General features: G+C 44.7%; 1 protein-coding gene across 1 annotated transcript; it reads left to right on the forward strand.

Annotated features, from left to right (window-relative positions):
- Nucleotides 1-2,519: 2,519 nt before the first annotated feature.
- LOC128339518 (interferon-induced very large GTPase 1-like) lies at nt 2,520-13,934 on the forward strand. The gene has a single exon (XM_053283595.1). The coding sequence runs from the start codon at nt 2,520-2,522 to the stop codon at nt 9,552-9,554; it is 7,035 nt and encodes a 2,344-aa protein (XP_053139570.1). The 3' UTR covers nt 9,555-13,934.
- The last annotated feature ends 2,169 nt before the right edge of the window (nt 13,935-16,103 follow it).

A 16,103-nucleotide genomic window follows, 5' to 3' on the forward strand; every position in this document is an offset into this window, starting at 1 on the left:
AAACAACAAAGAGTTTTTGTTTGTCAGCCAGACTCCCAAGTTTTTAATTTTCTTCTCCACTTTCAGCTTACTTATTTCGAAAAATCTATCATTAGATTTCTACTCCATATTTTTGTCAACACCTTTGTTTTAATCTTATTTATATAAAACCCGACCAGTTGGCCAAATTGTTGTATTTTTTCCAAGAGTATTCTGATCTTCTCTAATGGATTTTCTAGAAAAAACACTACATCATCATCCGCAAAGGCTCTAAGTTTATACTCCTGTTTCCCAACTTTCAGGCCTTGTATTTGATCATCTTCTCTAATATTTCTACAAAGCACTTCCAGTACTAATATAAAAAGTAATGGGGAAAGTGGACAGCCTTGTCTAGTTCCTTTTTGTATTTTACAATTATCTAATAGTTCCCCATTTATAATAATTTTAGCATATTGCTCAGAATATATTGTCTTAATAGCCCTAATAAAATTATTTCCATCTCCCATTACATCCAGTAGCCTCGACATAAACTGCCAGGAGACATTATCAAATGGCTCCTCTGCGTCCAGAAAGATCATAGCTATCTGTTTATCATTATGTTTTTCATAATACTCCAATACATTCAAGACTGTTCTCACATTATCTCTTAATTGCCGTTTTGGCAAAAAGCCTGCTTGATCTTCATGAATAAAAAGTCTTAATACAACCTTCATTCTCCTTGCCAAAATTGCGGCAAAAAGTTTATAATCATTATTTAAGAGTGAGATTGGCCTGTAGTTCTTGACTTGCATTAAATCTTGATCCGGATGTAGTTCTTGACTTGCATTAAATCTTGATCCGGTTTTGGAATTGCTGCAATATTGGCATACTTCCAAGACTCCGGCATAATTCCTCTTTGCAAAATATCATTCATCATCCATTGTAAAGGCTGTAATATTTGATCTTTAAAAGATTTGTAGTACGAAGCTGGTAACCCATCGGGCCCTGGCACCTTATTAGCTTTGCTTTGATTTTATTACTAGATTTATTATTAGAGCCAGTGTGGTATAGCGGTTAGAGTGCTTGACTAGGACCGGGAAGACCCGAGTTCAAATCCCCATTCAGCCATGAAACTAGCTGGATGACTCTGGGCCAGTCACTTCTCTCTCAGCCTAGCCTACTTCACAGGGTTGTTGTGAAAGAGAAACTCAAGTATGTAGTACACCGCTCTGGGCTCCTTGGAGGAAGAGCGGGATATAAATGTAATAATAATAATAATAATAATAATAATAATTCTGTTATTTCCATTATTGATATTGGTGCATTCATAATTTCTATATGATCCTTAGAAAGTTTTGGAATATTTTGTGTCTTGAGAAATTTGTCAATTTTTATATCTTCTGCTTTGTTTCCTTTATATAATTCATAATAATATCTAAAGAATTCCCTTTTTATTTCCTTTTCATCATAGGAAAGCCCATTTTTTGTTAATATCTTGGATATACTTATTCTTTTTCTCACTTCTAATTTTCCAATCCAACAACTTGCCTGGTTTGTTTGCAAATTCAAATGACTTTTGCTTAGCATATTTTAGGTTCCATTCAACTTCATTTAATAATAACACAGAGAGCCCAAACATTCAGCAAATCTGGGTGCTTCCTATCAGACAGTAGCCTGGGATTGGCCCTCTGCTTTCCTAGCCAAGATGATTCCGTTTTCTCCAGTGACCAGCAGCCCCACCACCACTGGACCAGTGACTAATCAGCAGTGCTCCTGGTTTCAGCCTGTGGCGGAACCTCACAGGTCTCTCCTCTGGGATAACAGGACACTTCTTGCAATTGTCTGGTTTGAGCTGCATCAAACCAGATGGCCCTAACTCCAGGATCCAGTGCTTTCTTTCAGTCACTCTGTTCCGCGCCATCCAAACAATGCAGGGTGTGGGCTTCAACCTGTTCTGGTGCTCAGTCAGTTCACATGGCCAACAGGATGACTGAGGACAGGGCAGTTTGCACTGCTGACACCCTAAAATGTAGTGGGGGGTGGCTTGGGCTAGAGCGGGAGGCAGCCCCCCCCCACTCCATGTTCAGTGCTACAGAGAAGTGCCAAACTCAGAGCGGGGAGCTGCTCTCTGAAAATGCCTTCATGGAGTTCTGGACTACCTAGATACTGGAATGCATGCTTTGTATTTGTATGTTTATTTTTTGTTTCCCTGTTTACAGCAGTGTCTGCAGTGCAAGATAGTCACCCGCCATCAGGGGATACTTGAGAAGAAGCTGAGAGCCCTGGGCTTGTGTACCTGCTGCCCATCTTGCTCACACAACTGGACACAAATCTGAACAGACTGATGGCTCAGTAAGTACAGCAATCCAAAGCATCCTGACAACATTCTCAGCAATTGGCTGTGGCAGTTAAACGTAGTGGCTCATCTGCTCTGTATTTTCTCGTTCTGTAGGACTAACCTGACTCCTAAACCTAGTGAGACAAAAGCTTGTGCGCCACAGAGAGCAACTCTGATGCAAGCTGAGACTACAGGAGCTGCTGGCGATGGAGATCTGGGCACCATGCAGGCAACACAGGAGAAGCACCTGGAGGCAGGGAAGAAGAGGCAAGAACAGGCTAAGGAAGCCCTAAAGGAGCTGCAGGAGATGCCGGAGAAAGGCAGACCCCGAGAGGAAGAAGCTGTGAGGAAGAAAGAGGAGCAGCTGTGGCAGGCTATGGAGATCCCCGCTGAGTTCTGGGCGCAGCGGCCCCAAGAGCCTCTGAGGGAGGTGACAGAGCGGATGCATTCACAAGTGGCCCTTCCAGAGCAGGCAGTGGCCGGAAGTGAGAATCTCCCTGACAATGAAGTTTTAAGATGGGCTTCTGGAGGCCTGGCCCTCCAAGGCATTTACCAGACAAAGGAGCTCACAGACTTCCTAGAGACGCGGGAGCAGCTCATCGAGATCCCAGAAGGGTTCAGGCTCCTTGCTCCCAGTCAAGGGTCCCGGCTGGAGAAAATGGAGTTTTCATCTTCCAAACAGGAATCTACATTCAGGAAGGTGGTGGAGCAGCTGGGTCTCAGCTTTGGCCTCGCAGCTCAAGGTAGCTTGTGGGGAATATGTGCAGAGACCAGCCATGATTACAGCAGATCTTCAGAAGAGAAAGGAACCTCCGAGTCCCACTCTGAACATGCTTATTTTTGCACAGCCCAGTATAACTACATCCCACTAGCCTCATGCCACTTTTCAAAGGACCAGCTCAGACTCTCCAGTGCAGCTTTGCAAGAACTGAGAGAGATCGAACGGCTCTCACGACACGTCTCTGCGAAGGACATGGGTAATATGCTGAAGAGCAGGTGTGAGAGGTTTTTCAAAAGGTTTGGCTCGCATGTGAAGCAGGGACCCTTTCACTTTGGTGGCATATTCTGGTGGAGAGCATCTGCTGAGGGCATTAAGAAGGAAGAGCAACAACAGACTAAGGAGCAAATCTCGGATGCTCTCAGCTCCTGTGTAGAATTCAGCTATGCTGGCACTGTTGGTAGCATTGCATTGGGTCTCAAGGGATCCAAAACAGGTTCCTCAGCATCTTCTGACGGTGCTGCTTCCAAGAGGTCTCAAACATCAGTTCAGTGCTCTGTCACCAAGACAGGTGGCCCCCCTGAAGTGGATTTGCTCATACCTTGGAAAACTGGTCTCTTGGCAAGTAATAAAACCTGGAGTGTCATTGATCAAGGTGAACAGTTCATCCCTGTGTGGGACTTTGTTCTGTCCAATCACAGGAAAGGTTTGGGTGATGTTCTGAAAGTGAGTAAGAGCCTCAGGGATTCCTACGTGGCCCTAACTGACAAAAAAATAAATACATCATGTGGGGAGGAGCTGATTGTGGCTGAAGAAGAGGCCCTGGCATTCTTGGAGGACCTCAAGGGCTGGAAAGTCACGGGTGATCAAGATAAAATAGTGGAACTGATTAACTTCAAACGGAACCTGTATGAGAAGACCAAGTCGGACAGAATATGGATTAATGTTTGCCTGTCAGATCCAGCACTTCAGCGTTTCCTGGAACATACAGTTTTATCGTACAAAAATTCACAGCCCCCAAACATCAAATATAACAGGTTTCTTCTCCGCTGCCTTCTAGACCCTCACATCTATTCAGTCTCCAATTTCTCCAGTTCCTCGGTGATCATGGAGTGGATCTTTGCCACTGAAGAAGAACAGCTGGAAGACATTTCTGTCACAAACATGGTTGACTTTATTGGAAACCTTCATCAGAGGAAAAAGAGCATCCAGGAAACCAGGCTGAGTCCTGCAGTCTCTGCAGCAGCAGAGCAAGAGGCCAAGGTGGAAGTGACCACATATTTGAGTTCAGATTTATGTTCCTTACTGAAAGCCCTGAAGGACACCTCCCAGAAGGACATAGAACTGTTGCTGCTCTCAATTGTGTGGAGTGTAGGATACCACACGGAACGCCATTTTTTCCAATATCTCCTTGGAGCTTCAGAAATTGACTTCATGGCAATGGAACTGCAAAATGTGCATGAGAAATATCTTGCTCTCTGTGGTCAGGATGTGTATAGAGCTCAGGCGTTCCTTCTTCTAATGGGTCTGACAGTATCAGTTGATCATAAAGATGTGCCTCTAGATGAGAAAAGCAGGCGTTTGGCTTTTATGAATAAACACATGCAAAACTCCTGGACAAAGGAAACCGCTAATGTCCTCAAAAAGCATGATATCAATACTAACTGGACATTGCTGGAGAGAGATTTGACTCACCTTATTGATGGGAATTATGAAATTGCAAATGATGAGCAACAGGCAGGGCATATCCTAAGAGAATTAGGAAGTATATTCCAGGAAAACAATCTCACAGGTAGCTCAGAATGTAAAGTTGTGGATTCTAACCAGGACCAAGCTTGCAGTAACATCCAAAATCATGAGTTCTTGAATTTGATCAAGACACTTGAGCTAGAAAAGTACTACCCAAACAAAATGCAGATGACAGACTTCCAACTCATTCACAAGACATCTTTAGAGCCCAGGGATGAAAGAGAGCTGCCACTTTGTTTCTTGGAGAAACTGTTGACATTGGACCATCGAGTGAGGTATCTGGTTTGTAAAGATCACACTAGTATTACACAAGGTGAAGCCTATGTGCCAGGTGCCATGGACGATGATCTGGATTTCATTTTTGGTGATGTTAGTGAGGAGTGTCATGAAGTTATGCCGAGTGCTCTGAAACATATCCACCCAATGGATGTCCAGATGGCCATGTTCCATTGTGCAGATGATTTCATGAGGCAGTACATTGCAACAAAGCTCTCCTTCTGCCAGTTTGCCCTCCCACTTTTGGTGCCAAATCCTTGCACTTCGCAAATAGAATTCCCTCTCTGGTCCTTCTGTCAGGTTAACAAGAAATGGAAATGTGCTGAGATATTTCAAGAGAAGATAAAGACTAGAAAATGCAGAGATGAACTGATTTATCAGGCAGTTACCCCTGTAGTGTCTTTCATAAGAATGAGCACATCTTCATCTTCCAAATCCCAGCTTTTGAATCATCTGTTGAGTAAGCAAAAACACAATATCTTTTTCCATCGCAACTCTAAAGGGATCAGCAAGAACTGTATTCTGATGAAAGGCATGGTGGAAATTGCTTGGTATTGTCCAGGTGGGAAGGATGATGATGCTTTTGACACTTGCATTGCATTCACCAATCTTCATGGAAATGCATCAGAATACAAGCAGCAAGCCCGATTTTTGCAGGAGATTGCCTCTGTCACTGTTGTCCTCTTGTCAGAAAGTGATTGGACTGGAGATGGCAAAACCTTTCTAGGTGAACTCCTCAAGTCTCCACAGCCTTTCATTTTCCTCTGTGCTGACAAAGAGCAAATTTCCACTAACAGGCATAAAACACGAGTGAAAATAGCTGTCAAAAACCGTAACGAGGCAGAATTAGTCGATGAGCTGACAAAAATAATTAAGTCTGCCCTAAAGATTTCAAAAACTAGTTATAGTCTGGAGAAGTGTGCCCCCCTTGCCAGAAAGCACGGCTTCCTTGTGGATGAAGACAAAGAGGAGTGTGAAAGCGGGAAAAGAATGGCTAAACAAATAGTAAATATTCTGAAAAAAGAGAATAATCTAGCAAAAATAAGCAAGCTTCTGCCTCTGCAAGGACAATTGTGGCATGAATGGTGTAAGAAAGAGAGAGAACGGACTCATTTGCAAGATCACGAGAACATGGGGCTTGAGCAGCAGATTAGCCAAATACATTCCGCAAAGCAAAGAATAAGGAAAGATCAGCTCAGTCAGGTGGTCCCCCTTAATGACCTTATGCAATCATTTCTTACATATCTGCACTCCCCTTCACATAAACTCAAAATTTACTTTCTTCAGTGGCTGAAAATATTTCTGGATGACCTGTCCATAGACCACTTACCAGAACATCGAACAGAGTATTGTACTATGTGGACACAGATGCAGGAAAGAGAAAATAGCAACTTGCATAATAAACCAGAAGAACTATCCAATGCAATAAACGAGTCCACCTTTGGCTTAGAACACCTTCTGAGAGAGGCAGGTCAGCTTTATGAAGCCCTGGTTGATTCTACACCTCAGGAGAATCAGGTTGTCCAGTTCCTGCCACAGATAGCCGCTGATCTGATGATTTCAGGGTATCCAGTTGAGCTGATGGATGGGGCTGCTTCACATGTGCCCTTAAAATGGGTCAGTGCCATCTTTGACAAATTAGTTGAGAAACTGGGAGACAAAGAAGTGTTTGTTCTTTCTGTCCTCGGTGTGCAGAGTTCAGGGAAGTCAACCTTCCTGAATGCAATGTTTGGCCTTCAGTTCAGAGTCAGTCCAGGGAGATGTACTAAAGGTGTTTTTATGCAACTAATCAAGGTGGCTGACTGCCTCCGGCCAAGGTTGAACTTTGACTTCTTGCTAGTTGTTGATACAGAGGGACTTCGGGCCACAGAACTAGAGAACAGATCCATGCTTAATCATGACAACGAGCTAGCCACCTTCGTCATTGGCCTTGGAAACATGACTGTGATCAATATCTTTGGGGAGAACCCGACAGAAATGAAAGACGTTCTTCAGATTGCTGTGCAGGCTTTCTTGAGGATGAAGCAAGTAAACCTCTCTCCAAGCTGCTTGTTTGTGCACCAAAATGTTGGGGAAATAACCACAGAAGAAAAAAACCGGGAGAGCCGAAGATGTACCCAGAAAAGTCTGGATGAAATGACGGTCACAGCAGCTCAGCAAGAATCCTGTGATGTGAAATGCTTTAGTGATGTGATCCATTTCGATGTGAACTCCCATGTGCACTATTTCCCTCACCTCTGGGAAGGAGAGCCGCCCATGGCACCACCAAATCCCAGTTACAGCCAAAAGATACAAGAGCTGAAATGCAGGATTCTAACAGATGCAAAGGAAAAATCTCAGCAGGGCTTTCTGAGAATGTCTGAATTAAATACACGCATCCAGAACCTGTGGGAGGCTCTACTGAATGAGACATTTGTTTTCAGCTTTAAAAATTCCCTGGAGATTGCTGCCTACAGTAGCCTAGAGAACAAATACAGCAAATGGAGTTGGGAACTGAGGCGCTTCATGCTTGATCTGCAGCAGAAGTTGAACATCCAGATTCAAAATGATAAATCCTACAGCATAGAGAGATCATTTCTGAAAGGAAGTGTTCAAGGCAAATATGAAAGTATAATGGTGGAGTTCGAGAAATATTTTTGTGAAGATAAACACAGCAAGCTAATAATTCAGTGGAAAGGGAAGACTAAAATTAAATTAGACTATTTAATTGATGAGCTCGTCAATGCAACTCATAAAAAATGTGAAGAGCTTATTAATCTGAAGCAGCGCCAGAGGCTTTTTGAAGAAAGGAAATACAAATACAAAGATGAATTGCTTAGAAAGAGCAAAGAAGTGGCCCAAGAGTTCAGAGAAAAAGATCTGAGTGAAAGTGAACTGAGAAATTACTTTAATGGCTTATGGCAACAGTGGATTACTGAAGTGGCCCCTCCCGTGTCTCACAATAAAAAGCCCAATATTCAGGTTGACATGGAACATTTCCTTTGTGACCACTTCAGATGTGAACGTGATATAAAGAATAGGGTTAAACAATCCTCTGAATGGACAGCTTTTCCTGTTGAAGCTTCTCGGTTCTTATTTGTGAAAACACTTTTCCTTGGAGAAAATAAAGCTGCTAACAAAAGCCGCCAAGAAGTAACAGTCCAGCTGGAGAGGCTTGTTGAGGAATATATCAAGAAGAAAGAAGAAGAAATTATGAATTACAGCCCCAGCTATTTTCATGCGATTGTGAAGAAATTAGAAGAGAAAATATCTGAAGATAAACACCTGAAATCTTCCTACCGAGTGGATGCTTCACTGTATTTGTGCCAGAGGGCAGCAAGAAAATTTACAGAAATGTATGAAGTATTCCAGAGACAGAACGATCCCGCCATCTTCCTTGAAAGCCAGAGAGAAGACTATTTTCAGTCCTTTGTCATATCCTGCCAAGGAGAAAAATCCATCACCACATTTGCCACCTTTCTGTGCAATCAGCTTGAGGAGTCAATCTGTTGTACAATCTACGAAAAGACTGCCCTTGATGTAGCTGATGAGATGAAGTCTGAAGATCCAGCTCTTAGTGGAAATCGAGAAAAACTGGAAAGGTACTTGCTGATTCATCTTGCTGAGCAGGAAAACTTCGAGAAATACATGGTTTACATTTATGACCCCAGTTACTATATGGGGGAATTTATCAGACAACGAGTTGACAAGTATTGTTTAGCTGGAGAGAAGCAAATATTAAAGAATTATTTAAACTCTCATCTCAGTGGTCTCAAAAGTCTCATTCTTGATGCCATTAATGACTCAACAAGAATTGTTAAAGATAAAGGAGGCCACGTATCCCTGTGGTTGGATGAATTCTGCAGCAGGATAGGAGATGACCTGAAACTCCCAAGGCACACCTTCAGTAACATCGAGCATCAAGAGGTGAAAGACATCGAGTTGATTAAAGAAGCAGTGAGTGATTCATTGTGCACTGCCTTTGATCATCTAGAACAAGCATTCGCTAACCCTGACTTTGAAGCTTTTCCTGCAAAACCCCATGAGATCCTCTTGGAGCAGCTTTGTGGCTGCCTGAAGCAGTGTCCCTTCTGCAAAGCGGTTTGCACAAACACCATTCCAGGTCATGATGGAGACCACAGCACTCCTTTCCATCGTCCTCAGGCCATAGCCGGCATCCAGTGGGAAGGGACAAACCACCTTGTCACTGATATCTGCTCCAGTCTCGTGGCAAGCGATTCCACTTTCGTGCTGGATGGGAAGAAAATTCCTTGCAAAGAATACCGAAAAGCAGGAGGTGATTATGCCCAGTGGAACATCCAACCAACTATGAATACATTGTGTTGCTGGAAATGGTTTGTCTGCCACTTTAGAAAGGAATTAGAGGACATCCACAAAGGGGTATTTGAAGGAAAGGGAGCAATACCAGAGAACTGGGGAAACCTAAGAAAAATATATATTATTCGGGAAATAAAATTTGGTGGGAGTATGCGAATACATCCTTTGAAACGTTTGTTCTCCACCTCTCTTACTTAAGGAGGCCTATTTCTCCCGCACTCAGTTTGCTGAACAAAACAGAGATTCAGCCCTGCAGAGAATCCCTCCCTGTGCTGGTGCCTCCTTTGCATTGCTTTTTCAGTTGTTACCTTATTTGGGACAGGGAAGCATTTTCTCAGACTTTCGCTATGGAAAGCGCTTTGAGAACGTCTTGTTCAAAAGTGGCATAGACACATTTTGAATAATTGTATTTAACTGATCGGCAACTAGTTTTATGCTGGAAACAATTTTGAGGAGGAGGAGGTGGTGGAGAGTGGTGGGTCAGGGGGCCCTGATTCTCAAAGCACCAGCAATCCCCATAGCCACACTTGGCACTTGCCTGTGGGTTGATAACTGGGGGGGCCTGCAGCAGGGCCTCTGCAGGGGATCAACTTGAGCCCTGGGGCCTCTGGTTGCTGATCCCAGCTATAGAACGGCTTCATGCCTGCCTGAGGTGCAGCAGCCTCTTTCTGTGCAGCAGAACACACACACCCCTCCACAGCCTGCCCACACCCTACGTGCATGCAGCAGGCATCCTTTGCTTCCTGCCCTGTTTGAATCTTGTTTCAGCTCCACTCCTCCTCCTCCCTCCTCCTCCTCTCCAGCTTCTGCGCCTCTTCTAGCCCTGTTTGCTTGTTGTACAGACTACCTGGAACAGATCCTTCTTTCCTTCTTGAACCTCAAGTGATCCTAGCCCCTTTGAGGGAAATGCCCCCCAAATGCTGGCTTGGAATATTTCCTTTGGCATGTTGCTGTCTCTGGTTTCTGCTGCTCCCCTTTGGGGCCTGCTCTTGCAGCTCCACTCTCTGGACCCTGAACTTTCAAGGAGGCATCAGATCAGGCCAACTAATGCATGATAGAAGCGGAGAGAGTGACTCAGTAACTGGACATAATTTTTCAATCAAAAATTTTAAGTAGTTCTCTTTCCTTGGAGTGTACTTCTTTGTTCCAAACAAATGTGTAGGAAATGCTTGAAAGGACTGGAAATTAGAAAGAAAGCATGCTAGATTGCCGTTCTTTGGTTTTTGGTTTTAAAACCCATTCTTAAATACTAGGCATCTTGGTAACCCAACTGACTTAATCAGAATGACCAAAAAAACATTCTTTTTCTCTCAATGCATATGTAACTTATGGAGTTTATTGATTTTAACTTTTAACTTTCTAATTTGTAAGGTTTAAATTCAGTCTTAACTTGATCTTGTTTTATTAATTTTATATTGCCTTTATATTTTATCTGTTTTAATTTAAATTTAACTTGATTTTAATTCTGGGATGTTGGTTGTTAGTGATAAATGGTGGCCTTCTTCCAAAGATACTCCCACACCAAGTCAAAGGTCAGCAAAGTCAGGATGGTGGGCTGGCACTTGTGACCTGAAGTCGTGGCTCTGGAGCCTGGATTGATGGCACATGTTTGGGACAAAGGGATTTCCCAGAGGTAACAGAGTCCCCTGCTGAGAGAGAACGGGAAACTGGGGGCTTCTTTCCCCTCTATTCCACACCTCGAAGGGAGGAGGGAACACGCTAATCAAGAAGATTAATAAGTAATTATTAATAATAATCAATAAGGCACCCGTGGGATTCTTGCTGGATCACTTGATGGAGCATCCTCTGCTTCAGCCCCTCTGTTCTTCTCCCTTTTCCGAATTCTTGTAAATCACACAGATATTTGTATATGGGGTGGTATGAAAATGCAGGACATTAGATAGATAGATAGATAGATAGATAGATAGATAGATAGATAGATAGTCAGTCCCCTGCCATGTCTCTTCATTTTTGGCTTTCTTCCTTAATTGTCTTTATTTGTATTGCTCTCTTAATGGCTTTCCCTGATCCCATCTGGAAGGCTCCCCTCTGGACAGAGGGCTATGCGTCTTCTTTTCTTACATCTTGCTCTGCCAAACATCTTTGTTTCTTGCTTAGTTAGGATGTTTCCTTTTGTCTCTCCTAATCTGGGCATTTCTCTTTCTTAATATATTTCCCCGCTTTCTGGAGTGAAGAAGACTCCTCTCCAGAGGGAGAGTGACAGAGCTACTGCACTGCGTCCTCAACGGCCTCTTCGGCTTGATTCCTCCAGAGTAGTGAGGATGTGCTTGCAACTCCACAGAGGTAGCTAGGAGGCACAGAAGTGGAGCTTATAGGAACATTTGATAGTTTACTCTTGGGAATAATGCATTCTTAAGAATTACTTATTGTTGTTTTAATTTCCTAAAACGTGTTATTGCTAATATTCAAATATTCTTTTAAAAAAAATTACCCCCTTTCCCATTTATTTGCATAAACTGTTCTTGCAGTTGTTAACATACAGAGGATAAGTTCCTTTATTTCTTTTCTCTCTCGGAGTCCAAATAATTTAGTAGACATATCACAAAGTCCACTGCTCATTCTTTCCCTTTTTTGAGTAAGTTTTTTGGGCTTACTCAAAGAAGTAAGAAGTATGAGAAGCTCTTTGAAAGACTTTCTTTCCGCTTCCTCTTGCTTGCTTTCTCCTTTTTAGTCAAATCTTGTTACATTTTTTGTAATATGTATTAATTTTGTCTGATTATTTTGGTTTTAAATGGCTGGAGACTTCTAGAGACTCCTCAGCTCATAGCTTGGTAGACATCAAATTGCATTGCATTGCGTTTCAACTGTGACTCTTCTTTAATGCTGAGGCGCTTCACACAACACGTGTGAAGCGCCTGACGGGGTTCTGTGGGGAGAGAGGGCTTAACCCACTCTCCCCGCAGACAAGCAGCTGCTCATAGCTGGGCAGCCGCATTGACTGCCCACACAGCTGCCGGATCCATCACGCAAGTGCGTGGGGCTTCCTGGAGAGACCCCCAAACCTGGAGGTCTCCTTGTGTGTTGCCACGGTGCGGAGCCACACAGCGGCAGCACCCAAGCAACCAAATGGGGTTAGCGGAGCACTAGCTCCACCAGCCTTGTTTAAGGGGAGGGGTCCCAGAGGCGTAATTAGGGAAAACGGCGCCTAGGGCAAGCACTGAAATTGCGCCCCGGCCGCATGTATCACGTTGCAGAAAGTCCTCTAGTGGGACCACGGCTAGTCCTCGAGTGGCGTTTCGGGCAAAATCAGTTTTGTTTTGATACTTTTGATCTTAACGGACACTGATCCCACCATTAACAAATGGGGGGTGCGTGCGTGTGTGAGTGAGAGAGAGACCCTGGCAAGCCACTAGAGGGCCTGCTCATAAGCTCCGCAAGGTTAGAAGCGACGAAGGCAAGCAGCATTGCACTGCAGCAAACTTTAGGCGCCTGCGGCGCCCAGCCAGCTGGAGCCAAGCAATGGGGGGGGGCCCCGCCGGGACCACTCGTGGGGGAGGGGGCATCACATGCTCCTTTGACTGCTGCTGCGCTGCCATTAAATAAATTTTTATTTTTTTAAAAAAAAATTTCAGTAAGGGGGGGATCGGCAGGGGGGTCATGGCACTTTTTGGCGCCCCCTACCAAGTGGCGCCCAGGGCACGTGCCCTGCCTGCCCCCCCCCCCTGTGGTTACGCCCCTGAGGGGTCCTTTAGCTAATTTGCTGCCAGGAGCCACGAGGCAGCAGACAACCAGGAGAAATCGGGCCCAGCTCCCTTAGCCCAGTTTCTCCTGGTCGTGTTGATGTGAATACCGGTTCGTCCCTGGGTCCGCCTTTTTGCCAATCAAACAGACTCAGTGGGGATCAATTAGAGGCAATTTTATTTGCTGCTGCAGCCAGCAAGGTAAATCAATGGGCTGTTGCTCTGCATTGAGATACAAATTGGTTATAGGTGCATCTTACATTTATACAGACAATCTGAATGATGTTGACCCCTAGACATTGGGTGCCAATGTCTAGGGTGTCAACATACTTGGCAACATGTTTTGTTGCCAACATACTTGGCAACAAAATGGTGGACTAAGTATCTAGTATGCATGCGAATGATTCCTTGTTCATCTGGTGATCGCCCCTTATTTGGTTACATCCTGTTTTCCAAACTGTCAGCAAAGAACAGTGAGAATTCATCTGGTGAGAACCAAGTTTCTTTAGATACAATTTAGTGGAGAAAGATAATGACGTTGATCATGTGAGGCCGTGTCCTTGAGCTGGCCTGAGCTGGGCTGGGGTTACTTTAAGTTAGAGTGAGGTATTCTAAGTAAAATGGAGATACTTTGGTTTTCTAAAACACATCAGTGTGAATAGCTTCACTGTCTATTTCGGAGATTTAAGGAGGAGGGGGAACAGGAGTCTGTTTTTTTGTCTAGTTGTACGAAGCTTATCATGTTGCATTGAAAATGTTTCTTTCAAAGTCTCTTCTCTGTAAATGCATCAAAGTTTCTTTGTTTATTTCCCCCTTAATTTCTGTGTAAACCATTCCATGCCAGAATAAACCACTTTAATTGGTTTCACTAAAAGCAGCGAGTCGATATTCTGTGAGTTGGTGTGTGTGTGTGATTCTCCAGCTTCACGTTCTTACATCAGTTTATCAGGACCAGGGTGTCTTCCAGACAGAGAGCTCTACACTGCTAGTGTGCAATCTGGAAAGTGCCCTGGTTTTCATTATCCATAGCAGATTATAGATGAACGGCTCTGTATTGCTGTTTGGTTTTGTAAAGGGAGTTTCCACTGGATGAACCAAACCAGTTCACTTATTCAAGTTTGCAAATGAGCATAATAATTTCTCTGTACTTAAGGGGGTGCTTTATTTATTTATTTATTTATTTATTTAGTACATTTATATACCACCTCACACAAAAATTCCCTGAGCGCTTCACAATTTAAAACCATTAAAATATTAACATAATTAAAACAATTTAAATACAATAAAACTCTAAAAACTGAAACTTTAAAACTATAAACTAAACACCTGACTAAACAGGTATGTTTTTAGGTCCTTCTTAAAAACATTAAGAGAAGGGGAAATTCAAATTTCATTAGGAAGTGCGTTCCAGAGTCCCAGGGCAACTCTAGAAAAGGCCTGGTTTAGAGTCACTACCAACCAAGATGTTGGCAACCACAACCGGACCTTCCCAGATGATCTTAACAGGCAGTGGGGTTGATGAGGAAGAAGGCATTTTCTTAAATACCTTGGACCCAAGCCATTTAGGGTTTTATAGGTAACTAGTATTTTTAAGCCCGTTATGATAACGGGTGCTAGCTTTCTATCCCGTCTTTTCTGTCTCTCTCTCTCTTTCTGTCTCTTCCCCCCACCCTTGTCCCCTCTCTCTTTTTGTTTTTTGTTTTGTTGTTGTTCTCTGTTTTTGTTCTTCCTTATTTTACTTTTACTTTTTTTGGGGGGGGGTGGATGAATAACGGCCAAAATGGCCCATGAGAAGGTGGCCGCCCCTGCCTATCGCCCTCCCGCGCACCCAGCTGCCGGAGCCCACCTTACCCGCTCCAGCCCGAAGGAGAAGAGAGGAACTCGGGAACAGAGCTACTCTCTGTGTTAAGCTGCTGCCCATACTGTCGCAATGGACGCAATAGGCGTCTTTGCGTCCATAGTGGCAGTTTGAGCAGTGACTTAGCACAGAGAGGAGCTCTGCTCGTGAGCTCCTCTCTTTTCCCTTGGGCTGGAGCGGGTAAGGTGGTCTTCGGCAGCTGGGAGGGCGATAGGCGGGGGCGGCAACCTTCTCATGGGCCATTTTGGCCCTTAATCTTTTTTGGGGGGGAGCGGGGAAGGTGATTTTGGGCAGCTGGGAGGGCGGGTGAGCAGGCGGCGGTGGCGGCTGTGAGCGGGCGGGAGCCTCGTTGGCGGCTTCGCCGCCACCTCGCCCAGCTTCATTTTGGGCAGCTGGGAGCGCGGGTGAGCAGGCGGCGGCGATGGCTGTGAGCGGGCGGGGGCCTCGTTGGCGGCTTCGCCGCCACCTCGCCCAGCTTCCCTGTCCCCCGTCTCGGTCTTCCCCCGTCGCCATTGCCCTCGCCTTTTTCAGGGCGGCCGCTTCTGGTTGCCTCGGCCTCCTCTCGCCGTGCCTCGGCCACTTTCCCCCGCCGCCACACACCGGCTAATGGCCGCCCATGGCTGTGGGACACTGGTGTCTGAGGTCCTGTGTCCCTTGGGCTCTTCTGGGCCTGCGCTTCACACAGGCCCAGAACAGCCCAGGGAGGCAGGGACGCAGATCCCCAACGTTCCAAAGCCACGGCCACTCACTTAGCCTTTTATTATATAGGATGACCAGCACTTTGTATTTCACCCAGAAACTTACTGGCAGCCAGCGTAGTTGTTTTGAAATGGGTGCAATATTTGGGCAACCCTGGAGACCAATCCCAGAGACCATATGGCGGTCATAATAGAGACAGTTCTCTTTTCAAGTCCATCCACTGCCCTCTTTTTTGGCGATGTAAACCTGCCAACCCGCCTCTCCACACGGCTACAGCCACGCCATTCGTTCCCCATTTGAGGATCACCAGCTTGAAGCTGATGCATCCTCAGCAATATGTCCACAGCTGAAAGGGAGGGAGAAGGGTGAAGATCCTCCTCCTCTGCTCCTGATTGGCTGGCTACATGCTGAAGCTCAGCATACCCTTCCCCTCAGCCTGACTGACAAGTTTTAGAAAATTAGCACTGAGTACTCCATTAATTTCAGTAA

Source organism: Hemicordylus capensis, chromosome 1 (genome assembly GCF_027244095.1).
Source record: "Hemicordylus capensis ecotype Gifberg chromosome 1, rHemCap1.1.pri, whole genome shotgun sequence".
Lineage (NCBI taxonomy): Eukaryota > Metazoa > Chordata > Lepidosauria > Squamata > Cordylidae > Hemicordylus > Hemicordylus capensis.

Excerpts from the sequence above, each read along its gene's own strand:
- LOC128339518 (XM_053283595.1), top strand. The coding sequence starts at position 2,520 with ATGCAGGCAACACAGGAGAAGCACCTGGAGGCAGGGAAGAAGAGGCAA.